The sequence below is a fragment of the Podarcis liolepis genome, assembly GCF_965112155.1.
Source record: "Podarcis liolepis genome assembly, chromosome: 3".
Classification (NCBI taxonomy): domain Eukaryota; kingdom Metazoa; phylum Chordata; class Lepidosauria; order Squamata; family Lacertidae; genus Podarcis; species Podarcis liolepis.
The window spans coordinates 67,556,861-67,584,383 of record NC_139557.1 but is presented as its reverse complement, the minus strand read 5'-3'; the positions used below and the strand labels follow the sequence as shown (position 1 = coordinate 67,584,383).

The 27,523-nt window shown below is 40.8% G+C and overlaps 1 protein-coding gene across 10 annotated transcripts in view; it reads right to left on the bottom strand.

Moving 5' to 3' along the window:
* The window catches only part of PLEKHG1 (pleckstrin homology and RhoGEF domain containing G1), a 107,182-nt gene that overhangs the window by 54,333 nt on the left and 25,326 nt on the right, over positions 1 to 27,523 (bottom strand). For 6 of the 10 annotated variants that reach the window (XR_014524371.1, XR_014524374.1, XM_083496391.1 and 3 more), the window contains exon 2: positions 23,882 to 23,956. Coding sequence is in view for 3 of the 10 variants with exons in the window: in XM_083496390.1 (XP_083352516.1) it covers positions 23,882 to 23,956 (75 nt within the window). In the remaining 7 variants the exon portion in view is untranslated. Of the gene's footprint in view, positions 1 to 8,076; positions 8,236 to 23,881; positions 23,957 to 27,523 lie in introns of those variants that run through there. The other 4 variants (XR_014524372.1, XR_014524373.1, XM_083496394.1 and 1 more) reach the window with 1 other exon arrangement.

The window sequence follows — 27,523 nt, the reverse complement described above, 5'->3', positions numbered from 1 at the left end:
TGCAATGCTTCAGAGACATTTGGAAGCACCAAGGTTGATCCTTGCTGCTTGAATGCTGACAAACTTCTTAAGTTTGTATGTGTTAAACTGAGCATCAACTTTGCAGCTAGAAAGCAAAGGTAATATACAACACATGTGCAGTTGGCATTCATGAGTACAGGGGTGTTTTGCTGGCATATGAACAAAAGTGGGGGAGGATCTTGCATTCAACAGCTAACTTCCACCCCTGAGAATTTTCAGGAAATGGTGATAAATACTAAACCAATTCTGACTTGAGGTGAAAGGATCATGAATTGTCTCAAAACAAAGCAAAACCCAGATGAAGTGAAACTAACTCCTTCCCTGAATCCCCTTCTCAGCAAATTTTGGAATAATAAAAGGATGTGAAGCGTTTGTGGCAACCACCAGTAATGCCCAGTTACCAATGACAACCAAAACTGGTTGACTCCTTTGGATTAGTTTGCACTTTTAATTAACAGCTGGGCTTGAAGCCTTGCCTCCAGCCTAATTCCTTACCTTACAAGCTTTTCGACCCACTAGCACTTAGGTCAACTCCATTTCCAAAGTATTCCCCACTCCCCAAGAGAAGATTTGGAAAAGATGTTGAGTTGTTATATTTTTGTAGAATACACCCTCCTTCCACTCACATTACTAATGCTCCTCCAGGTAGTCCTAACACAGGTGATGGATGAGCATATGGAAAGAAGGAAATCTTAGAATGAGAGCATATAATCAGAGGGTAAAGATGTTCCTAATCCTACACAGATATGAAATGATTTGAAATATGGTAACATTGCTGGAACTTATGTATCTTAGGAAACAGAAAAATTTGACAATTAAATTTCTAGAACAAGGGTTTCAACAAACAATGTTTGGGAATGACAAGTTCCTGGATAATATATATGTTTATAAGTTATTTACAATGTTTTATTAATTGATCAGGTAAAATATATTATTTATATATTAGGAAACTATTTTTCTAAGGTTTGAAATAAAGTAAGGTAAGCCTAGGTATTTGTAGGTGGCGTACTCTGTGCTATGATTTTTTGATCTGCTAAAAATGAAGACGTCACATTTTTTGGAATGATTTGGGGAAATCTAGCTCACCAGTTTATCCTTTGCCCATATAACTAATATCAGCATATTTCACATCAGTGGGGAGCAAAAGCTAGCAAGAGAAAGAAGTATCTAGGTACCGTATTTTTCGTCCCATATGATGCTCCGTCCCATAGGACGCACCTAGTTTTTTTGGGGGGGGAAATAAAGGATTTTTTTTCTTTATTTCCCCCCCAAAAGCAGGTCGGGGAAACCAAACCAGGTCGAGGGACAGCGGGATGGCGGAGCTGCGCCTCCCTGCTGTCCCCCGAGCTTGTGGGGCTGGCCGATGTCTGCCCAGCGCGAGGGACGCCCTGCTTCAGGGTGCCCCAACCGCCGGGCGGCAGGCTGCTATCCGCAGTGTGGGGAGCCCTGCGGGGAACTCCTGCAGGGCTCCCCACGCTGCGGATGTCTGTCCGGCGCGTGGGGCGCTCTGCTTCAGGGTGCCCCGCCCGCCGGGCGGCAGGCTGCTATCCGCAGCGTGGGGAGCCCTGCGGGGAACTCCAGCAGGGCTCCCCACACTGCGGATGTATGCCCGGCGCAAGGGGCGCTTCAGGGTGCTCCACCCGCCGGGCGGCAGGCTGCTATCCGCAGCGTGGGGAGCCCTGCGTGGGGAGCACACTGCGGATGTATGCCCAGCGCAAGGGGCGCTCTGCTTCAGGGTGTCCTGCACGCCGAGCGGCAGGCTGCTATCCGCAGCGTGGGAAGCCCTGCGGGGACCTCCCGCAGGGCTGCCTAGGCTGCGGATGTCTTCCTGAAGCCTGGAGAGCGAGAGGGGTCGGTGCGCACCGACCCCTCTCGCTCTCCAGGCTTCAGCGAAAGCCTGCATTTGCCCCATAGGACGCACCCAGATTTCCCCTTCATTTTTGGAGGGGAAAAAGTGCGTCCTATAGGGCGAAAAATACGGTATATGCTATAGGGAACACTGGGATTGACTGCTATAGCACTTTCCGTCTTTCTTGCTGGTTTTCCACGGGCATCTGGTTGGCTAATACAGGATAGGAAAGCTGAACTAGATGGACCTTTGCTCTGGTCCAGCCAAGCTTCTTACATTATTAGGAATCTAGATACCAAGAACAGAAGACTGACTCCCTGAAGCTTTCTCCCAAGAAAACTGGTGGACTCCTAGTTAAATCAGGGGTGGGGAAACCTCCAACTCATGGGACAAAATTGACCCACAAGGCAATTTCCTAAAAACACACCCACCAGCTGTCACTGGTGATGCCAACTGATAGGTGGGAAGGCAGCATATAATCCTGCACTGGCGATGGGCACTGCTTCCAGCAGGGAAAAGGATCATGGAGCCAAGGCAGCGGTATTTAATCCCTGCTCATCAGCTGGGAAGTGAGGCTTAAATCCCTTAGCAGAAATGCTGTTTGAAGCAGCACACACTTCTCCTTTAAGTCAATGGGCTGGCAGCAGTGGAGTAAGGAAGAGGAGTCCCGTCCCCCCGCCACTGCCACTGACTGCCCACTTGTTTACAGAAGCACAAGCTGTTTCAAACAGCACTGTGTTAAACAGGCTAATGCCTACAAAATCTACAACGAAGAACATTGTCTAGTTCGAACGGACTTAAATATAACTGCCGTATTTATTGTCTTAGGCGTAAAGCAGCCAACTGTGCAAAAATAGTTTAAGGGGCATTGGCGAAGTTGCCATTTTTAAACGCAACTGCCCTAAACGTTCATGAATACATTCAAGTGGCACCGGGCTTTACTGCATTCCACCCTGATCTTTCCCTACCCCAAGGGTCGGCACAAGAAAGCCTTCCACACAAAAGTTTCCAACACAAATGAGTAACAGCAAAAACACTGACCACACAGAAAGGTCAAGCTGATCTCATTACGTATGCACAGCAGGGCCACAGCATGGTAAGCATCATAAATTTTCCCGCAGATATAAAACACAGCACTTTTTCACTTTACATTGTTGATTCTATATTTTTTGTAACTGAAGGGTGCATAATTAGGAACTTTTAGAGTATATTCATCTATTAGCATGAGTTGCATTCAAGAGCAACAGACACAAAGCTTCCTTCCCCCTTATCTGAGGTAATGGACTATCCTGGATTAACTCAATAAACTATAAATTTACCTCTGTTTTGCAATTTGTAACTAATCAGTACTGAGGTTCAATCTTGCATTGCAAGCATGCTCTCAAAAGCCTTTCCTTCTTGTCTTGAACTTAACACTGAGAGGGTTAGTGGTGGCACAGAAAAGTCAGAAATGGAGCTTGTAATGAGGGAGGACTACTCCACATTTATGCACAAATTTGGGTTTCCGCTACCCTGCTGTCCACCTTATATACCCCACCAGTTTTCATGTCAAATAAATGAATAGTTTTTCAAAAAAAGAGGGATTTTTCAATTCATAATATACTGTGTGTTATGCTGATGTTACTCCTTCCAAATGACATTTCTGACCTTTAGCTGCTATGGAAACAAGTCGCCTATATAGGCCAACTCTTTAATTATGCAATGATCCATTTTCAAAAGAAAAAAGGGGGTGTCCCAGGCTATCTGCTTGGCAAAAGACACTGAATGTTGAACACTGTTCATTCTGTAGTAAAGACTTCTAAATTTACCGGTAAGTGTGATGAACAGTACAAAAACAATGTATAATTTGCTGCACAATAAGGGGGCAGGAAATACCCTACCTTTGCAGGCAGGATGCAAAGTGGGGTAATTCAGGCTACACACAGCAGGAATCTACCATTTTCAGCTGACTGCAATAGGTAGACTAGACCAGGGGTGTCCAACTTCCAAGAGACTACAGTCTACTCCCACTATAAATAAACTGGCAGTGATCTACCCATTTGATTGACCAGAGTTGTTGAGCTTTTTGGAGGGAGGAGGACAAAAGTTGTGGAGATTTTTTTAGGGGGAGGGACCAGAGTTGTGGAGCTTTTTTAGGTGGAGAGATCAGATCAGAGTTGTAGATCAACCAGGATCGACTAGGGACAGCAGCCTGTGATTGGCCAGTTGGACAGGCCTGGACTAGACCATTCCTAATATTTTCAATTGCTGTTTAACCTTGCACAATGGAACATGAAATCAGAATAAAACTGCTTTTCAAAATGCAGAATACCATATCCAGATTGGATCTCATAATATTTCTGTTCTTTCTGAGTGAAGTCGTGGGCTCAGGGAGGGGTCTGTACCCTCTCACTTTAAGATTAGAGCAAGGCACCAAAATCTTTTCTTAAACTTACCTGCCAACTGCAGAATATTTAACGGGTCATTTTCTATAAGTAAAGTCCTACAAGAAAGACTCCATGACTTTAAAAATATATAGCAGAGAGCACAGTCACCAGGATACATTAACAAGAATGTGGCACCTCTGGAAAGGACAAATGAAAGCCAAGGGCCTGCTACCAATGGAAGAAGGCTGCAGTAGGCCACTAGGATCAAAGGAGTAAAGTAGTCAGTGAAATCAACAGGGACGCAATCACATAGATTGTGGGTAATTTGCGGGAAAGCATAGAAAGGAAGCAGCTAAAGAAAATACAGTGGACGCTCGGGTTGCGAATGTGATCCCTGTGGGAGTGCCGCGTCTGCGCATGCGCGGGTGGCAATTCAGTGCTTCTGCGCATGCACCGAAACCAGGAAGTAACCCATTCCGGTACTTCTGGGTTCGGCGTGATGCACAACCCGAAAACGTGCAACCTGAAGCGTCTGTAACTTGAGGTATGACTGTATAGTTGTGCCACATTATGATCATCATACAAAGACTGCTATAAGTGGTGACTTGTGTGATGATTTACTGTATCATAACACATCGTTCTGATACGAAGAGTTTTCACACTGGTATCAGCCACCTTCTAGAAGTACTAATGCTAATTCTGGTTACATCACTGAAGAAATGAGATAATTGCTACTTCTCAACTTTTAAAAAGAAACAAAAAGCCAGTAACTCTCAGCCTGTGCAGACGTTTCATTGCTGAACAATGTGGCACATTCACTACTGAATGAACCCCAGAGCATGGCGAGTCTCTGGGAGGCCACTAGACCGGTTATTATTGCACTAAGCATAACCCTCTCATAAGAGCTATTAGCTGGCATGCTTGGTGGAAAATCAGTGTTTCTCTGGAAGCAGCTGTTAACCACTACCACCCCACTTCAATTCTCCTTTTTATTTAAAAGGATAAGGAATGACTAGGCTTGGCATACTCCAAGTTTTCCATGCAAATTTTTATCTTTTAGAACTCTCTCTATGCAAATGATATATACAAAATATCTGGGCCAGAATCCAAAGAGTTACTTACTATGAAATAGTTTTGCCCACCCACTCCCCATCTCATGCCATATAACAAACTGTTCTTTAAAGTACCCTATGTTTCTAAAGCAGTTTGTCATGCCATATACTTAAGCTTAGGAAACACAAGTCTAAGGCCGGCTGGATGTTTGGAACTGCTTATACAGTCTCTTTGGGTCCCAGACCTGCCAAAATTCAACTTTTTTGCTTTGGTACTAGGTAAAGATTATGGTTTTTTTTTAAAAAAAATTATAATGCAAGAGTAGTGAGCAGAATGAACATGTGCATTAAGGACAGAATCATTTATACAGCAGACTTCAGCTTTGCATTATTTCCAGCAGCAGTTCACAAAGAGTCTAGCTGTTGTACATTTATTTTTAAAAGAGCTTGCCTCTTTGGCAGTGAAATAAGCCAGCTAAGCAGTGACTGCGTAGAGACAATGCAGCTACAAAGCCACAGATCAAGTTTAGTGAAGCCTGTAACTGAATCCAATGGCTAAATTTAATTATACAAACTAATGAGGGAATAGATACATTGTATGTATATTGCTTTAACTGTTCAGGACAAATAAACACAGTGTGGAGTACCCACAGCAAGAGAGATTTTGATCAGATGTGTATGTAAAAGGTATATATGTAGCAGTGATCATGCTAAAGCAAAAGCCCTCTCTTAATTTTTGAACCTTCTGCCTTGCACTGCAGTCCCACCTGTTCAGGAGGGACCCCATATCCTCTGGAAAGAGTTACGGGGGGGGGGGGCGTACAGGGGAGGAAGGGAAAATCAGTTTTGCAAGCTGCCTTTCACTCACACAAGCAGTGGAGACAACTCACTAATTAATTAACAATAGAGTTTGGAATGCAGCATTCAAAATCTTCTTGTAACCTTGCATCTAGTGGGGAATGCTTTGTCTGGAAGCAAAAAATGGCATCCTATTATAGTTGCAAGGATTGTGGAAAGCACCAGACGAAAGGATTATGGATCAATTTGTAATTCCAGAGCCCTTGGCTTTGGTCAGAATTTATTAGCAGCACAAACTGTCATGGAATGTGTGCTCCATCTGCTTCTTGTTACCTTCATTCATGAGAACTGCCATAAAAAAAGATAATTTCAGAGTAATTTTTCCATATACATACAAAGCTTGATGAAAATTCAAATGTCTCTTTAATATTATTGGTAAAGGACATTAACCGTAACGGGACATTGTAAACGTAAGTAGTTTTGTAATACCAAACTCACTACTACCACCACCAGTGTAAATGCTTTCCCTAAAACCTTAAATGATATAAACATCTGCATTTCCTTTACATATGACACCTCCTTTTTATAGGGCACTAAGTGTGCCAAAATGGGGGCAACAAGCAAAGTCATCATTTTGACATTAGCCATTCTGACCTCAAGATGACAGTCAGGATCTAAGACCCTGATGCTGATGCAGAACGAAGTGTGAAAAAGGTTCACCTCTGTCTGTCCTGAGACAACTGCACTGAGAAGTACAGTGGAGAAAAGTATCATGGTGGCAGGCTAAGGGTTTTTTTGGGGGGGCAATTGCCCTTCATTCCTCTTTACCAAGTTCATCAGGTAAAGGAAGAGGAAAATGGACACCTAGCCTCACTAAGCAGGAGGTAAGAGGTGGCTTCTCTCTTTTGGAAGGCCGGGCAGAATGAACTTGTGTCTCTTGAAATTGACTGAGGGGGGTTGGAGGAGCTGAATGAGATTTGAATGTTTTTAGCTAAGTTAGTTGAAGGCAAACTGATTTGGAAGGTTGGGAGTTTCAGAAAGCGCAGACCTCTCTTTGCCATGAACCATAGTTGTCAATTTTTTCTCTTTCTTGCAAGGAATCCTATTTGGAATAAGGGAATTTCCCTTAAAAAAAGGGAAACGTTGACAGCTATGCTTTGAACTCAAGTTTGTGACCTTGGGCAAGTCACTTGCCATTCAGCCTCACTAGCCTGCCTTCTGCAGACCGGGTGGTGCAGAAGCAAATGTGGGATCAAAGGAAGCAATTGAATGTTCAGCCTCCACCTCTGCCTTGCACTCAGACTGTAGTCTTGGGCTATTCCATTCAATGCCACAAGCCAAAGAGCAGTGATACCATCCCGAAAATATTTTACATAGTTTTCAACTAAAAGGAATTGTCATTATGAGATGGCTGCATTTATCTCCAAGGATATCTAACTCCTTTGGAAGAAACTTCCAAGATGCTATTATCTGAAGACTTAAATGCTTATTTCTGGACATTTATCAGGTTTCTTTCCTAAGCTTTGGTCACCGCAAACCCCTTATCTATTTTCTTAGATTGTTGACTCTATAACACACACACACACACACACACACACACACACACACACACTTATGATAAAAGCAAAAGCAAAGCTGCTGCAGTGTGTTTATAACCTTTTTGAATCTATAAATATTACAAGCAATAGGACATTGTTTTCATATATTTTCATCCTAATCCATGCAAGTTAAATGGGACTTGTTTCCAAGGAAGCAAGCCCAGGACTGAAGGCTTTTGGCAATCACAAGAAAGCAGGCTATGAAAAGGCATAAAAGCTGAAGCTCACAAAACACAGTTATATTCATTTTTGAGCAAAATCCTTTCAAACGTGCTTAAGACACACAGTTATAAGAATGCAACACAGTACGTGTAAAGATGCATAAGAGGAGAAAACAGACACAGAGGAGAGTTAACAAGAATCAAAGGAAGTACAAGAAAAGAATTGCTTACCCTACAGATGCTTCCTCTGCAACAAACAAGCTCATTTTTCACAGGGCTGGATGGGTAAGCCTACCCACACTCCATTAAATCAATTGTTCATTCTGCAAATTGGCTTAAGGCTGCTCTTGGGCATTTTATACATAGAGATGCAGCTGCCTAGAAATGCATCTGCAAAGCGAGGCAAAAACAAACAACACCACATTCACATACCGATGAGAGAAAGAAAGAGAGAGAGAGAGAGAGAGAGAGAGAGAGAGAGAGCACGCACACCCACGGGATCGCTAATGAATTCTCCAAAAGAACCAGCCTAAATGGCTATTCACTGAAAGGTGTTCAACACAAGATTAACAAGTGGCTAAGAGCCACCCTCTGGTTTTGATTTTTAAAGCTGCAGTTTTTTGATACCACTGCTGGCAACCAGCCATCACTGCAGGCCTCAAAAAGTAGTGGAAAGCTTTAAAGGGGGAAAAAGCCTTCCGGGAAAATTCTTCTGAGCCTGCAGCTCTGCAGCACTCTTGTTCTTTACAATAAGGAAGAGCAAGAACCCTCATCCCATCGCCAGTCTTTCAATGCAAACTCTAAACAGGAAGTGTAAGGAGGTCTATGTGACGAATCACTTAGGCCCAGCTCTAATATAGTAAATATTATGACCTGAGCATTCTGTCAAGGTTTGAACATGTGGGCTACTCTTAAAAATAAAACCACACACACACACAAATATCAAATATGCTCTCGCCAACAGCAACATGGGTAAAACAGGGGAAGAGAATGAAGATAATAAAGCTAAAGAAACGGATTTTCTCAGGCATTTCTCCTGACTGTTTCAGGAACTGACGAAGGGGAAGTTCCATCAAAGATCAACAATCAAAGAAATCTTTAGATTTTACATACATTGCAATTTATGGACAACCACTTGTTTCAGTCTGACATTAACCACAGTCCTTTATATACACAATGTAAATAAGGTATGCTGTGCTAATAAAACGAGCCCCCTTTCCCTTAACAAGGAAAGACACAAACCTAATAAATATATGGTTTTACAATATAAATCACAGTGGAACTGCTTTCCTTTCATATGTTTTACAGTCGTGCATTTCATTGCTTAGCTCTGTCTATATTTTTTAGGATACTCAGCTTTATTCTTCTTGGAAAAAAATATCTGTGTAATTTCCCTATTAACTTTTATCTTAACTGCTGTCACACTGAAAGAATTCTGTAGAAGGTTTTAGGAAATGTGAGTTTAGGTTAGTTTCCAACATATTAAATTGCTGTGATTTAATGTTCTATAAGTCTTGCGAGTCAAAGAAAAAAAAAAAAAAATCCTGTAAAACACAAATGTCTTGTGTATAGATGAAATCTAAAGTTCAGCACTGAGACTTGAAGAAAGTTTCCAAGTTTCAGTAAACTGGTCATAAGACACAAGTTTATTTGAACATTCTTTTGCTTGTTACATTTGCTGGAAAAGTGGGGAGATAAATAGTTGCCTTTAGGTGGCAAAAAAACCAAGTCAATGGTAACTTTTTAGAGAGTGTTAGACTAAGTCAGCCTTGCCCAGCCTGGTGATCTCCAAATGTTGCTGGCCATATTGACTGGGGCTGAGGGGAATTTTAGTTTAAAACATTTTGTTTGGTGACTGCTGCCTATGTCATAATCTCAGAATTCCAAATCCGCCCAGGGTGCCAAAAAAAACTTGTGACAACCAGATAGTATATTTTCACAACCTGGTTTAGTCCATAGGAGCCAACTCCTATGGGCTGAGGTCCCATTGCCCTCCATAAAACATTTGAGGGGGCTGCGCCCCTAAGTTGATGGGCATTGCCATTCAAATGGTGTTTGTGCGCACGCTGCATCTTGTGATCAATTATACCTGGGCCCCCCAATATTTTATTCAAGTTGGCACCGCTGTATAGAGAGGAATAGGATTCTCTAAAATTATACCCTCCAACCTGAGTTTTAACCAAGCTTAGCAAGTGTCACAATAGTGCACTTAAATCAGGAAGAGAAGGGTGGGATGCTATTTTCTTTAATCACAAAATAAACTTTCTGTATTCAAACTAAATAAGCCACCAGTGTTTAGGCTAAACATATTTGATAGAATTATTACAAAAGTAACAAAAGAGAGAAATGTTTGGATATTACATTCATGTCTATTTTGTTGAGAAAGAAAAAAGTGATGACTTTAGATAAGAATCATGTGGATGTCCCAGCACAATCCTGTGCTGGAATGTTAAGACCATCACATTTTTCTTTCCTCAGTTCTCAAATATATTCAGTAATTATTTTAACCTGAACTTTGCATGGCCTTAAATGTAAAAAGCAAGCACACAGAACAGCTCTACCCAGTGCTATTTGGGTGGTATAATAAATAGGCATGATACTTGAAAATATCAACTAACTTCAAGCTGAGGTCAGGAGGAAGCTCCTTGGCGAATAAAAATATATTGCATCATTACATGCTACATTGTGATGAAAGATTAATGACAAATCCAGTCCAGGAGGGATTGTTGTTTGAGGAGTGACACCAGACAATTCTTAAAAATACTCAATTAGGAGATTAAAATGACTGATCCCATTTTGATTCATACTATAGATTCAGGTTCTTTAGTCTGAACAGGTAGAACACAACACACTGCCGTTCAGCTATCACTTTAGCAGATTTAAAACTGGTGTTTACTTATTCTTTCAAATTTTCAATCCATAACCTAAACTGATGGACAAATGTATTCTAAGAACACAACAAAGGCAAATAGTCTACCTTCATACTTTCTTTTACTGTTCAGAGTAATCTTTGTCCAATCTTGTGAATGCAAGATGCAATTAGAATTAAAGGAAAATAAATCAGATGTTAAAGCCATTACCAGCAAGGTTTCCTCAATGACTTGTCACAGGAGCCTTTCTTAAACCTTGACGTGACCTCAAAAAAGATGCTTGGTCTTGATGACAGCACTGTTTCCTTAACAGGAGAAGGCTTTTGGGAGCCTTCACAGTAATCCTAAGCACATGACTATCACCAAGAAGGACTACCATCAAAAGATAAGTCTTACCGTTACTTGTTGCAGGGGTGGGAGCATGTAATTTTCCAGATATTGATGAACAACAACTCCCACCAGCTCCTACTCTTGGTCATGTTGGCTGAAGCTGATGAGAGCTGGTATGTAACATCTGGAGGCCCACAAGTTTCCCATCCCTGGACTATTGAATGGCCATATTCAGCCAATCATATCTCAGCTCATTCAGATACGATGTGCAACAACCTTTTGACCCTGTATGCTGTCCACTGATCATGAATGAGTACTAGGCATGATGGCTATGCTGTGCCTCCACAGCTGGAGGCGGTTTGTTTCTGAATGCCAGTTTCTGGAAACCACGAGAGCAGAGAGTCCTCTTGTGCACTGGTTGACCACTGTGAGAACAGGATGCTGGACAAGATGGACCACTGACCTAATCCAGCAGGCTCTTATGTTCTTAGGGAGTCTTAGATGTACCTACATCAGGGTTGTTGTGAGGACAAAACGGGGGAAGGGGCGAACTGTGTTCATCACTTTGAGCTCCTTGGAAGAAAAATGGGGACTTACATAGGACTAAGTAAAATTTCTTCATTGAGGCTTTAGAATATCCATTTAACTTTTAGATATAAGATTTCAAAGGAACCAGGATGCGATGCACAATGTCTGAGTTTTAAAGGAGCCAGAACTCTTGCAGTATCTATTACAACTGAAACCAATACCCTAAATGAATATTTGTAACAATTGTATTTCCCAAGGCTGAAATATAAAGCAGCAAATAATTTTGCTTTTTGGCAGATGGCTAAAATACCTCTAGCTCAGAATCTTTGAACTGGAATTCTAGTTTATTCCATGTATCAAAGTCAGTCCGCCAAACACAATAATTAAATGCCTCCAGAATAAAGGAAACTTGCCAGAATTTGCAAGTTCAATTGAAAAATAAGCATCAACTTGCATAGTCAAGATGCAGCAAAAGAAGTTGAACTTTATACCTCAAGTTATAGATGAAAGCAGATGCTAATATTTTTGTTTGTGCTGTCTCCATAGTAACTAAAAGTAACAAAAGATGAAGATTTCCAAAGAACAGTTATCAGGTTTGATTTAGTACCTCCAGTTCACACATACTAATACTTCCCTTGAGTCACAAATATTGAAATAACGTGAAGAGAAGCAATGAAGACCCATCTTGAAGCCTCTCAGTTATCCCTAATCTGAAATATTACTTCCCTCTTGGGCTGGTCCCAATCTTTTAGATAAAAGTTGGATCATAGCAGTTAATGCCAACTTAAACACAGATACATAGTTGTGTCCAGGGGATCTGGACTGAGGGATCTAGCCTTCAATAATACTGGTCTCATGGAGAGAATCCCATTCACCTCCCAGTCTCAGGAAGCTGGATATGCCTGATCTATGTGTATGCAGCTGTTAAGGCACACCTCTGCATTATTTAGGATGAATGCATTGTTGGGCCCAGTATCATATACCCCCCAAACATTCCTCAGATGAAAATAGGGACATCTCTCACTCCCCTCCCAAACTGTCTCTCCTTGATCCCTCATTTTTTGTCCCTCAACCAGAGCATTTCTACCACCACTACACCAATGGGCCTTGGCACCAACACCCTTCATGATCCTGAAAACCCCTGAACCCTAATTTTATTATATTCATTGGTAGATTTGCCAAAAGAAAAACACAAACCAATAAATAAATTTTAGAAAGGGGCAAGTTTTTTCTGGGGGTACGCAGGGGTACGCATACCCTAAATATTTTGTGAATCTAAGTTTTGCCTCATATTTCAATATGAGTAGAAAAATGAGAGTACCCCTAAACATTTTTTAAGAAAAGAAAGCAGTGTGTGTGTGTGTGCGTGTGTGTGTGTGTAAAGACTCTTCCTTTCTTCATGCCCAGGGTGTCCCTGCCCTCTGCCTGCTTCTCAGAGCTGGTGTGTCACGGCCACTACTGCTGCCATCGCTCAGAACAAGCACAAACTCATTCTCCACCCCGAGCTTGGTGGGAAAAATAGGGACATTTTGGGATCAGATCAGAAGCTGGGATGGCTTTCATACTTCCAGGACTTTCCCTGGAAAATAGGGTCACTTGGAGGGTATGAGTAACAATGTACCAAGAAAAGTTGTCATGTTATTGGCAACCAACTATATGTACCTCCCTGCAAATATGTGCAAAAGAGGATGGGGGGATACGAATCTTGGGGGCTCTCTATATACAGCACCTCCTGTCACAGTTTTTCTGCTATAAGACCCAGTTCACACCTTACTGCAAAAAAGAAGCTTCAAATAAATATGAACTAGTTAATACTATGGGTACAAGATCTGACTTTTGTATTATTCTATGATTCTAGGTCTTACAGCAACCCAACTGGTATGCCACCATCTAATTTATTTTACTCATTCTCCCTCAAGTGGGATGAGAATTGAGCTGCAAATATAGTTTGGCAGAAAAAGAACTCTACTCATCCCAATAGTAAACTGGACCAAGGGAAGACATATTCCCTACAGACACAAACCCAAAACCCAAGTAAAAGGACTACAATTAGCTGTTGTGGTTTTCAACAAAAGCTAGTAAATTTTAAGTCTTACAATTGACAATTACTTAAAGAAAACACTGGATGTACCTTGAAGCTTTTTTTGGGGAGGGGCAAATCCAGCATGGAGATTTTCTGAGGTTTCCACCTCTATGGTTTGCTATATCAGCTTGCCAGTTCACCTTAAATTTGAACGTTAACGTAATAGCGACTATACCTCCAAGCCTGATTTGCTGAAGAAATAACAGTTTAGTTGTTTGACCAATCTCACAGAAAGAACATATGCTTTTCTATTAATATTTTATTGCTTATAAAACATCAAAGCTGGCTGCCTTCCTACTTTGTCAGCAAGCAACAATTTCCCCCTTTTAAGCTAATTCAAACCACAGGGAGCCAATTAAAAAAGGTGAAGCTTAACACAACTATTTCCTTCTAGTAATCTCTCTAAATTTAGGGTTTATCAGGCCTTATGGGGTCTTCTTTCCAGAGCAACTGGCATTTATTCATTTAACTACTATGTGTATAGCTAAGGGAATGAAACAAGTTCAAACGTTACCACTTGACTTCAAATTGAGAAAGACAGAATTTATTTGAAATACACTTGAGATTTCTTCTGAAAAGTTTTTCTTTTAATACAGGAAATATGTTACAACATTCCTTCTTCCTTTGTCAAAAAGGGGCTAAATTAGTATTTTGGCAGGCACCAAAGGCTTTTTCCAGTAATATTAAATTTCGCCATGTTACAGGATATGGACACTAAAAGGCTACTGAAGGCTAATGTTGCGTTATTTTAAAAGAATCCTTAGTTGTTGTTGTTTAAGGCAATTATGTGCTTCAATGAGGTAATACGAAAACAACATTTCCCTGTTTTTTTGTTTTCGTTTTTTAGTGGAAAAGAAGTTGGGAAGAGGGAAATAGAAGCATATACAGTCATACCTTGGAAGCTGAATGGAATCCGTTCTGGAAGTCCGTTCGACTTCCAAAACGTTTGAAAACCAAAGCACGGCTTCTGATTGGCTGCAGGAAGCTCCTGCAGCCAATCGGAAGCCCCGCCGGATGTTTGGCTTCCAAAAATAGTTCGCAAACCAGAACAGTCACTTCAGGGTTTGCAATGTTCAGGAGCCAAAACGTTCGGGAACTAAGCAGTTTGACTTCCAAGGTATGAATGTATTGAATTCTTAGGAAATCTGGTGAAGTTTCAACGTCTGTTATTTATTTATCTGATGTTTTTAAAACAAAAAGCACTTTTATCTGTCCTGACCACGCAAAATGAACTCAGTAAACTCAGCAAAGGAATGCAAACACCAGCAATGCACAAAATGAACTGCAAGTCCTGTGTTAAAGCTATCCAAAGCTTCAAAATTTACATGCAATTGCATACTGAAAAACTGCATGCAACTGCAAAATGCATGGACCTTTTTTTTTTTGCATTATGTGAGGAATGTAGATCTGCCTCTTTGCCGAGACACTTTCATCTCTGCTTTAATTTTAATTTAGTTGTTTGTGCAGAGAAAGGAGATACAATTGAATACACAATAGCAAAGCGCTTTTTGGCCTGAGGGCAGAAGCTTCCATACCCCTGGGCTAAAGGTTAAAAGATTCTGATAAACCTTCCTAAAATAAGCCAATCACAATCAGAGAACAAAGTACTGTGTTGCATGAACACAAATGTTTATTTGAGCAGCTAACAACCCTTTTTATATAATTCTTTTCCATTTTGTTTGCATTACATTTTCGACTCAGAAATAAAGCAGAATGGAAAATAAAGAAACCCTACAAACATGTGTATATATATATAAAACTTGGCAAAGAGGAAAGTGGGACATCCAACAATTTAAAAATTGTTCTCTATGGTAGAATTGACTAGATGTCAAAATAAACTGTTTTTAAAAACACCTTCATGTGGTAGCAATTTTATCCAGCAAAAATCCTTACTTGAAGCAAAGAATTCCAAACAACAGAGCTGCATAACAAATTTCCAAATCACCCATGATGTGTAACAGGTGAAAACACATGAGCTGTGTTATTTAGATTTAAGGGAACGTATAAAATGCCTAGCCTCCAATAATTTGTTCAATATCAGATCTAGTTGGTTATCTTTAGAATAACAATTGGCAGCTAACTGCAATACAGTGGACGCTCAGGCTGCCAACGTGATCCGTGTGGGAGGCACATTCGCAACCCACAGCACCACGTCTGCGCACGTGTGGGTTGCGATTCAGTGTTTCTGTGCATGCGCAAAGTGCGATTTGGTGCTCCTGTGCATGCGTGACCACAGAAACCCAGAAGTAACCCGTTCCAGTACTTCCAGGTTTCAGCACATCCGTAACCTGAAAAAACACAACCTGAAGTGTCTGTAACCTGAGGTTTGACTGTAATGAAACGCTCAGGGCTGCATCGTGCATTACAAAATTTGTTTGTAGAAGGCTGTTTAATGAAGAGAACAATGCTATTGTTGGTATTTCACAGACTGATGCTCACAGCTTCCCTCCCCATGTCCACAACAAAAACAAACAAGCCATCAGCATATGTAGTAATCAGATTATCACATCATTTACAGACTAGTCACACAATACAGTGGTGCCCCGCAAGACGAATGCCTCGCAAGACGGAAAACTCGCTAGACGAAAGAGTTTTCCGTTTTGGGGGTGCTTCACAAAACGAATTTCCTATGGGCTTGCTTCGCAAGACGACAATGTCTTGCGAGTTCCTGCTGGTTTTTTTCCCTCCCCCCCTTTTTCTAAGCCGCTAAGCCGCTTATCAGCTGACCCGATCAGCAGATAAGCCGCTAAAAGCCGCTAAAAGCGCTAATCCGCTAATCCTTCAATGGGCTTGCTTCGCAAGACGAAAAAACCGCTAGACGAAGAGAATCACAGAACGGATTCTTTTCGTCTTGCGAGGCACCACTGTATTTTTTTCAGAGGTGCCTTCTGCCTAGGAATTCTGTAAACATGTGAGGAGAGTCAGAATCTACAACACGTGGAAGCTTTCATCAGTAACAGCTATTTTTAGCCACCTATATACAAATCCAAATTGCTGCTAAGAAGGGTAAACAACATAGTAAATTCATGGCTATTTTTAGAAAAAGGTATTTAGCCTTGCACTTTGACATATGTATCATCTGACATATATTTAGTACCTTTGACTAGCAATAATCCATTCGCCAAACCCGTGTGCTGGCATTGATATCAGCATGCGATACCAGAGTGATTTAAGGATTCATGTCTCCTACCAAGAAACATTATTATCTATAAATGACAAGCAAGCACCCAATACAACTGGTACATAAAACTCCAAATATATTACTGTACTCTAGATTGCAGTAAGTATTTGCCAACAAGCCCCTTTAAAAACTCTCTCCTTATTTAATATTTACACTAGACAGCTCAGTTGGTTAGAACATGGTGCCAATAACACCAAGGTCGCAGGTTCGATTCCCATGTGGGACAGCTGCACATTCCTGCATTGCAAAGAAGTAGATGATCCTCAGGGTCAATTCCAGCACCACAATTCTTTGATTCTTACAATAAGTACAAAAGAATAAATCTGCTTAGCAGGTGAGAGAGTGGATTTTCATACAGCTATTTAAAATAAAAAATTGTATTATGTTTGAGGCCAAAAATAAAGCAAATCAGGCAACTTCTCTCAATACTTAACCACCAAAAGCACTTCTGTCTAGCATGGGGAGGGATTTTAACTGAGCTCAAGATAAGGAAGGAAGGGTTAACTTTCATGGAAAACTTACGCAAATAGGCTTGTGTCTGAATACATCCCCAACTTCTGAGCACAATTAGCGGCTGTGGAATACTGCCTGTGCCAGACTGCTGGAAAAGTGAAATAGATATCCAGAGGGGAAGGAGTATCCTGGAAAAAGGCATGGATGACTGAAACTTTGTGCAGGAGACCTCTCCACAATGCAACATTTTGTTATAGATCCCAAATGTGCTTATATATTACACACTATGATTTATGGTGTATGCTGTTTGGGATTTTTAAGAAATATTTCAGAACACTGAATATTTCAGTCCCACCACCCATCTAACAAAGATTATATAACACACACACACATTTTGTGTGTTTGTGGGTGTGTGTTATAAAGTCACACACACCTTGAAACTCACAGGCCATTCAAATTTTACAGGCATGATTAAAAGGAGTATTAGCAAACAGCTGACTGGAATGCTGAACTCCAGCTGGACACCAGCCAACCGGGACTCATGGTAACCATTGTGTTTTTAAAGATCCATTTTAAAAGAGTCATTAATATTCTCCTCAGGACTTCAAATGCATGGCAAGTAATCCAACTTGGCAACAAACCTATGGAAGATGGTGTTACTTTCTACTTTCAGCCAACTCACTTTCTTGAGCAGATTTGAAGGGTTAAGGCCCAACACTTGTTTTCATGCATCAGGGCATAACCAACAAGACTTCATGATGTAAACCCAAGTAAATATTTGTTTTGTATTCTATTTATAAATACTTAAATTAAAATTGGTTTAATCTAGGGTGCACCAAACACTATATAATTTTGATATTCCTTCAATTGTAGCACATTCAAAAACAGCTGAACCCCAAAATACCTGCCACAAGGTTTTCACATTCAACTTGTTTAACACAGTCTTTTTTACTTTCACAAATACTCTAAGCGGTGTTGGAAACTGAGATATGAAAGCTAGGAGCAAAATGGCACCTTAAGCCTAGGTTATGGGCGCAACAATGGAATGTCTAGGCCCACTTTTTTATAAGGATACAAAGCTGAAAACGAATGAACTGCAGCTAAAATCTTATATTCATTTTTCACATGGTCTAGGCCTCATCTGAAGACTGCAAAAAAACCCCAAAGCCATGCTTCCCCTGCCTGCTTCACTAATATTCTTAAGAGGGTCTCTTCTCCAGTCTTCAGAGAGTGGCTGGAAGTGGGGAGGCAGACAAAGGTCCTCCTTTCCTTCCACTCTGCAGTTTTAATCTGAAATCTTAGGCGGGGTACTGCGCCCAGAGCTCAGAAATGGCTCGCGCTAATGAAATTCCTTGTCGCAAAATGCGCTTAGAACAATGGGGGTTTCAAACGGTGCCTTTAAGATAGCAGCCCAGATGCCTCTTCTTAAGCAATGTATATGGATTAGCTTGAAAAATGACCTCTCTACAATTACTGTATAGTGGGAGTAATTTCTACAAGCAGACCAAAGGAGGGGTAACAGCACCAAAGCCAATACTTTTCAGATTTGAAAAAAAAACAAACAACTTGCAATGCTTATGACGGCCTCATGAGTTGTTCTTCAGTGTAGATTGTAAATTTATCCAGAGAAGGAACCCTCTCTCCCTGCCCAGTTCCCTCCCAGCTGCTCACTTACCTGCCCTGGAAGTAATAGCAACAATAGTAATAAATTTCTGGAGGCCTCTCTCCCTGATATCTGGACTCTGGAAAGGTTATGACAGTGTTCCAGGAGCAAGAGGCCATTATGCACTCACTTCAACAAAACTAAGTTTTACATCAGCTCTAGAAGATGCTCGAGCAGTGTTTCCCAAACTTGGGTCTCCAGCTGTTTCTGAATCACAACTCCCATCATCCCTAGCTAGCAGGACCAGTGGTCATGGATGATGGGAACTGTAGTCCAAAAACAACTAGGGACCCAAGTTTGAACTCTGAGCTTGAACTCTGGACAACCTGTACGGAAAGAGAGGCCCAAATTTAGAGAATAGTTGTTAAATATGTCTGCCTCTCTGCCTTCACCATTCATATTTAAAACTTGACAGATTCTGGCCCATGTTATTTAACATTTTCTGCATTGAACGGGAAGAATAATTCAAGGTGTTCATTGTCGTCTATATGCAGGTGACGTGTAGCACTTTTACACTTTTCAACCTAATACAAAGGAAGCTGTTGAGGTTCTGAACTGAAACCTGGAGAAATTAATGAGCTGAATGAGCACTAAGAAACAGAAGGTGAATCCACACAAGACACATATGCTCCTGATCAGGAGGGAGATGGCTTTGGAACAAGAATTCTGCCTGGTTTGAATGAGAATGCACACACATAAACACATCTTGAAAAATCAGGTTCACATTTGAAAGTGTTCCTAGACTCAGTTTTCTATCTGGATGACCTGGTGGCAAAAGTGGCCAGTTCCAAGAGAGTCAGACCAATTAAGAAGAAAGAGAGCCTTAGTTAAATCAAGATCAGATTAGTGCAATGTGCTCTAAATGGGGCTACTTTAGAAAAACCTTTAGAAGACACACTTTATCCAGAATGCAGCAGCAAGCTCATCTATAGGACCACGTTACACCTGCAACCTCTGTGCCCACTGCCATTTTTTCCAGACACAACTCAAAACTTTGACAATGACCTTCAGATAGCTGAATGATTACCCATACCATCCTGTTTGTTCCCTAATATCTGGAGAGGTCCTTCTGTGCCATGTAGCTGTTTTAATGGCTGCATCCATATTGTGGGACATTTTGCTGCATAAAGTGTGGATGTCCCCTCTCAGGCTGTCTTTTGGCAGTAGGGAAAGACATTATTATTTAGATATGCGTTTACTCAAGTATCTGCTATAAATAATCATGGTTTATCAATGCCTTTTATTATATTTTATGATATTGTTGATTCTGAATTACAGTAAGCCACTCTAGTGGGATAGAATTTCTATGGGAGTATCACAAGAGGACTCTGGTACACCAAGGAGATCAAAATGGAATCTATAAGCGATACCTGAGCTACAATTTTTAACAGCATGCCATGATCAAAAGTGGAGGAGGGGTTCTCCCCCTCCCAGAGTGACTTAGAAACTTTTTTTTGTATTCAGAGGATGGCGTGGAGGGTTGTAGTAATACTACTCATGACAAAGGATCCTGCTGAGCAGGGAAGATTAGCTACTCCGGTGGTCCAGAGTGTCCCATTACAACCCACTCGGGGGGGGGGGGATGCTGTGTGACAACTTAATCTACTACTCCTTACAGTGTACAGACATCTGGCTCAGCCTGTATAGACATAATTCGACAGAAGCAATAGAGAAGGCAGAAGTTATCATCAAACACACACATTTACTATCCTCTGCATTGTCGTTTGAATTATTATTAGTTTAAAATGTGACCTCTTAAGTTTTTATCTACACAAGAATTTTATTCTCCATTTGCAGCAATCTCTTTGTGTTATAAATTACCATGAACCTAGCCTTTTTATTTGGATACACACACAAAGGAAGATAAAAAAAGGAATACAGAGTCTGGATAAATTTGTCTCCTACAGCTGTCCAGGAAGAGATGCTAAAAATGATGGTTTATCCAGATGCCCTGCAAAATCTAGGGGAAGCAGTCTTCAAAATAATGCGACAAACTTATCTGGCTCACCAGGAGAATACAAATGCCTTGTTAGGTTACTACATCCCACAAACTAGCCAGCTGTGAAGGAAACAGCCTGGTGACAAACCATACCAGGAAAACAGGTCAGGATTTCCTGCTGTAATAGAGCCTGCTACTCAAAGAGAAGCTAAAAAGAGGGTCAAGCTGCAAAAAGGTTTTCTCCTAAAAGCTATGTCATAAATTGATAATAAGTAGCAGCCTAGAATATGATTTCCATTCCACAGCATTTTCGATTTTGTGCCAACCTTATACTACCCAAATTACCTTGGTAATCAAATTTTCCATTACCTTTGCACTACAGGTGCAAACATACAGCTTTAGCTTCTGAGTGGCAAGTAATTCCTTCCTAAACCCAAGGTTTTTGTATGCAGCCCAAAAGCTTCCGTTGAAATGCTGATAAACTCATGGACATCTTTAAAAAGGCTCTAGCCGTCACAGATTTGAATATATGAAGGTCAAGTTTCTAATATGAGGATTAATGCCAACCAGGATGCTTGTGACATATTTATACAGAAGTTATTTCAGATTGCTCCGATTCTCATTCATACGCAAAGTCACCAACAATTTTAAAAAGGAAAATATCACTGAATAGAAACACTGGAACTACATTAGGAGCAATCTGGGCTAACAATCTGCATAGCAATCTACTCTTGCAGTTCTAACACACTTCTCTGTTTCACTATGGACTAGCATAATAGTTGTTCACTAGAGAGTGGGTTTCAAGGCTGTGATTAAGAAACTCGCAAATAAACTGCTTAATGTATTTGTATCTCTCAATAATGTTTCCATATATTCCTCATGTGTGCATACAAAACAAAACAAAACAAAACAAAACAAAACAAAACAAAACAAAACACCATTGCTTTGGTGAAAGAAAGTAGACCAGAACATTCATAGGTAATTTTTGTTGACCAAAAGGGCTTGGTGGGAGAGATGAACAAACTATCTGCCATTTTTTAGTAAAGTAATCACAAGAATCTATTTTCTTTCATTCACTTCTGTTTATTGTTTGTTTACATGCGTATGCAGTGGCAGCTGGTAGCATTTTGACATGGTAGAGCTGCAATGCTTAACCTTGCTTTGTTTAAACTTTAGTAAAGTGTGCCAGTACACATGTGCTAAGTGCTACTGACTTCTCCTCGCTAAATAATAATAATAATAATTCACCCTAATGTATCAAAGCGAGTTACAACATTAAAAGACAATTGGAGCTACACTTCTATGCACAGCAAGGTGGGAAGAAGCTGGCTGAGGCTGATGGGACATTGAAATGAACAAAGAAGTTCATTAAATCCTACAACCTGCAGCAGCACACAACGCTGTGGAAAATACTGGCTGCTTTCAGGCTAATCCTTAGCAACTAGTGAATTTACAATATTCAGCAGGCAAGGGAACTAATTGGATATTGATGGTTTTCCATGCTGAAATATTAAATATCATCACACGTCATTGAAGCAACTTGCATTGCAAGAGAAAGAAGCTTCACTGCTCATTTTTCTAGAGAGTACAAAAAATAGATTTTAGAGACTCTTCCCTCATCATAACAGCATCCTCTTCTATTTTTGAAGCACTGTCCGGAGTTCTAAGCTATAACTTCACAAAGGACAAAGTCCGCAAGGCAATAAAAATCTGAAACACAATTAATTCCTTGTTTGACTATCTTCAGAAAAGGATAAGTGATAGCAGCACAGAACCCCAAACAGATGACTGACATTACCAGATAACAATTAGCTTAGGTTAATGGGTAACACTTTGTCAGGCTCCTACAAATGTCAATACAGCACATCAATAGCTATAAAATACCCAAGGGAATGATTAATATCACTCTAAGGCAAACTGTCTTATTGAGGAAAAAGCTGGACTGGCTGATCAAGTCATTACTACTAGTCATGCTTCTGAACACTGGTTGTGGAAACCACAGAAGGGGAGAGTGTTCTTTTACTCAGATCCTGCTTGTGAGTTTCCCATAGGCTTCTGGTTGGCCACTGTGAGAACAGGACGCAGGACTAGATGGGCCATTGGCCTGACCCAGCAGGCTCTTCTTACGTTCTAATTATCTTTACCATCCCCCCAAATTAGGAAGCAAAACAACAAACTCCAGATTAACGTGGAAAATGCAGAGCTTAGGCTTTACTTTGCTTTGGCTATTTATTGTGTTCAGTTTTACAAAACATGGATCTGAAGTGAATGTTGAAGTATCACTACTTGATGTATCATCAAGTGACTTTATTACTGTTCAGGCTGCAATCCTGTAGCCACTATAGAAGTCAATAGGACTTACTTCCAAGTCAATACATACAAGATTACGCAGTCAGTTTAATTTTGCTGTGCAAGTGGACTTACACAGTTGTACCTTGGTTGACGAACACCTTGTGACTTGAACATTTTGGCTCCCGAATGCCGCAAACCCAGAAGTGACTGTTCCGGTTTGCGAACATTCTTTGGAACCCGAACATCCGACACAGCTTCCGCAGTTTCCTTCAGCCAATCGGAAGCCACGCCTTGGTTTCCGAACATTTTAGAAGTTGAATGGACTTCCGTAATGGATTCCATTTGACTTCTGAGGTACCACTGTACTTACCAAACATTGGCTATTACACATAAAAACTTACCAAGTCACCAAATACCACACACATACCATAAAGTAACACACACTATACAGGAACCTAACATGTCCCTAGCCACCCAAACATTGTTTGAATCATCTCTCTCACTTTCCCTCACCACAAACTAACTTTTCAGAAATGAAACATTTTTACATAATCATGCCTAAAATAAGCAGGGAAGGGCAGAAACACTACATTTGAGAATACAGTTTCACCAAAAAAGGATTGATATTATATTTCCTACAATATGTATTCTGAGAAAATGAAAGAACAAGTTTTCTTAAGAGAAAAACAATACCGACCTTCATTCCTGGATAAGGTTTCTTTACCCTCTGGTGTTTTATCTGGCATCTCAGCCGAGACCAATTCAGTGAAACCTGAGGGACATAAAGAAAGAAAACTGTTCTCATACCAAAGCCAGCAGGGGAAAACTTTTCTATAAGTTCAGGATACTGTTACAAGCTAATTCACACACATCATATAAAACACTTCAGCAAAAGGGCAAACAAAGCTAACAAATTAATATATGTAAGCACAAAGAATTTGCTGACCCTATAATGTGTCATTGAGCTTGAGTAAAGTACCAACAGTTTGGGGAAACATTTCCTTTAAAGCAGGAATAGGGAACCTAAGGCCTCCAGACCAATTGTCTGACTACAACTCCCATCATCCCTGACCAGTCCCAGCACCAGCCCAGAGCCTGACCACTTGCCATGCTGGCTGGGAAAGGTGGTAGTTGGAGTCCCAAGAACAACAGGAGCTCCACAGATTAGCCATCCTTGTTTAAGGAATACACAGGCCCATATAATTGAAAAGGTTTTTTTGGGGGGGGGGGGTGAGTTAACTTAAAAATTCATCAGAGAAGTCCTACTAGTGAACACTAGCCAGTGAATCAAAGATGAATGAAAATATCTGGCAAACCCCTTAGGGCAGGCATAGGCAAACTCGGGCCCTCCAGATGTTTGGGACTACAATTCCCATCATCCCTGACCACTGATCCTTGAAGGCTTTAGGGCCTTCAAGTCAAAACAGTAAAATCATTTTTGGAAAATAAAGCACACACCTCTCCATTCTCTGTCCAGCTAAGTAAGTCCCACCAAGTTCAATAGGAATTGTTCTCGTTTGCACAGCATCAACCTCGAGACAGCCAGAGGAATACCAAGCAGAATGATTTAATCCCAGCCATTTCCCCACTATTTGCTTCACTGTGAAAATATATTATAACCTCGCTTTATCAGATATCAGGGTGATGTACAAAATAAGGCCAAAAATACTAATGAGACCATAGATACAACCATAAAACAGAAGCAAATGTCAGTGCATATTCTTCAGGATCAATTTAATATAATTCTCTCTGGCCACACCACTTAACATTTTGGCAGCCACGTTCTGCATTAGCTAAAGCTTCTGGATCTATATCAGGATCTGCTGCCCCTGTGGATCCTGCTGCCTGAGGTGGTCACCTCACCTTGTCTCATGCGTGGGCCAGCCCTGCTTCTGGGTCATCTTCAAAGGGTGGCCCCACTTACAATGCATTGCAACAACCCAATTCAGAACATGGACTGCCGGGGCCAGTCTATCCCTGTCTGGGAACCACCTGAAGCTGGTAAAAGACACTCTGAGCCACCAAGGCCACCTGGTCCTCAAGTAGCATAGCTGGAGCACCTGAGACAAGAGAACCACCTGTTCAATGAGTCTCAAACTTAATGGGATTCAACTTCAGCTTTCTGTTCCACATACCGCTCATACAACTGGAACCCAAACACAGTCAATTTAAGGGGAGAGCAGGGTGCTGCACTATTGAAAATTACCTTTCTCTCTGTTCCACTGATAAGATTCCTTCTGTAAGTGGACAGTCACCAGTAAGAGTTTTGCCTCTGGTACAAGGACATAACTGGTGTCTTCAAGCTAATAACGAAACCTCACCCCAGCCCCAACCAACCAGAAATACTTCATAAATTCAATTACTTAAAATGGATTAATATTTGTTTCATCAACCAAACCGCAGAGGAAGGTTTCTATTTCCACACATTTCTGGGAATAAGCCCTACAGAACAAAATGAGACGCATAGCATTGTACGGTAAGTGATCATTTTGGATTTTTAGCAGTAGAATGGGAAAAGCCGAATGAGTATGTTGGGTTTGTGTTTTTTTAACTTAAGTGGCCTATTAAGTATCATGAAACCTTAGAACATCATCTTCACCCTTGCCAACTTCCATGACTAATTTTAGAGAGATGTGAAAACAATGTCAAGTAGCAATTTGCTCAAACTTCAATTAATCTTTCTTTGCTAACAGTACACTACTTGGCCATGAAAGCATCATGTTACAAGAAGCACTCAGTCACAACAGAACTGAAGTGATTTATTAAAAAACTTCCCTGCTTGTATGCTACCACAAGAATGAGCTGTGCTAGTTAATATCGTATTGGCTAGACACACTTCAGGACTGCATTGTTGCATTAGTTTTGCTGGTTATAATGCTAGCACTTCTGTCCTGATTTCTAATGTTCCTTTTACACTGCAGGTTGTGTAATGGAACTGTGGCTTTTTGAATGATATACTGCTCTGCTGTGCTAAAGTTTAAAGGGCAGAAAATATAATTATTAAAACAATAACAGTGGAATGTGAATCACTTATTTCCCCCAACTATTGTGGTCCTTAAGCCTAAGGTTCCAAAAGCCTACCCGGGGCGGGGAGGGGGGGACACATGCAAGAGAATGAATTTGAAGATGAATGAGAAATCATTAGAAGTTCAACGCTGATACAGACTTAATTTGCATTTTGTTCACCCAACAATTATGGAAAAGGCTTCTACAGGGCCAGCATAGCCACAAGGCAGAGTGAAGCACACGTCTTAGGCGGTGCTTTTTTCTAGAAAAATAGGTGCCGGTATTCACCATGAAGTTGTTAGAGTAAGTGCCACACTGTATAACAACAAGAGGTGCCTGTACTACATACCATTGAGTACCCCCTGAAAAAAACTGACACACCGGTCTTAGGTGACAGAATTCCCTGAGATGGCACCACTGCAAGCACCCTGCCTGCCCCACCACAGCTAGAGTCGTAATGCAAGCATCAGCACTGATTTCCGCTGAATTTTTGCGAGATCTTGCCAAAATTTCATGAGACCGTGCCGGAATCTGCCATTAGTGCTGCTTTGTGCTACAGCACAACTTAGGGAAGAGAGGCTTTGGTGAAGGCAACATGGCACAGGAGCGCCACCATGTCAGGGCAGCACTCTCATTTCATCTCAAGTGGCAAAATGGGATGCACCGCCCCTGGACTTCTAGGTGTAGTTCAAAGATCACTCAACTAATTCAGTGAACTTTGTTAAACCAAACTACTTCATTCCAAGCACTTCACAGAAATATCAAAACTGTGTTTTTATGATTACATATGCTAAGGCATCATATTAACAACTCTTAACTCGATTTGACTGGTTAAGAAAAGAATCCTCCATTATCATGAACACACAAATAATTAGTAGGGACCATGATTAGCATATAATGACAGAGACACTGGTATTTTATACTGAAATGACTTTGGTTTGTTATATTCTGTCTAAATGGGATCTGCCCTGTCTAAAAATACATCTCTAATATCCCTTTATTTTCTTCAGACTAAACTACCAAATAATAATAATAATAATAATAATAATAATAATAATAATAATAATAATTTATTATTTGTACCCCGCCCATCTGGCTGGGTTTCCCCAGCCACTCTGGGCGGCTTCCATAGAAACCAAAAATACACTAAAATATCACAGATTAAAAACTTCCCTGAACAGGGCTGCCTTAAGGTGTCTTCTGAATGTCAGAAGCTATAGCTATGTTATACAATAGCTATTATGTATAACATAGGATATGCTTCCCCCTGCCCCTGTCTACTGATAATTGAGAATGGATGCATATACAAAGATGAACAAATATCCAAATCAAA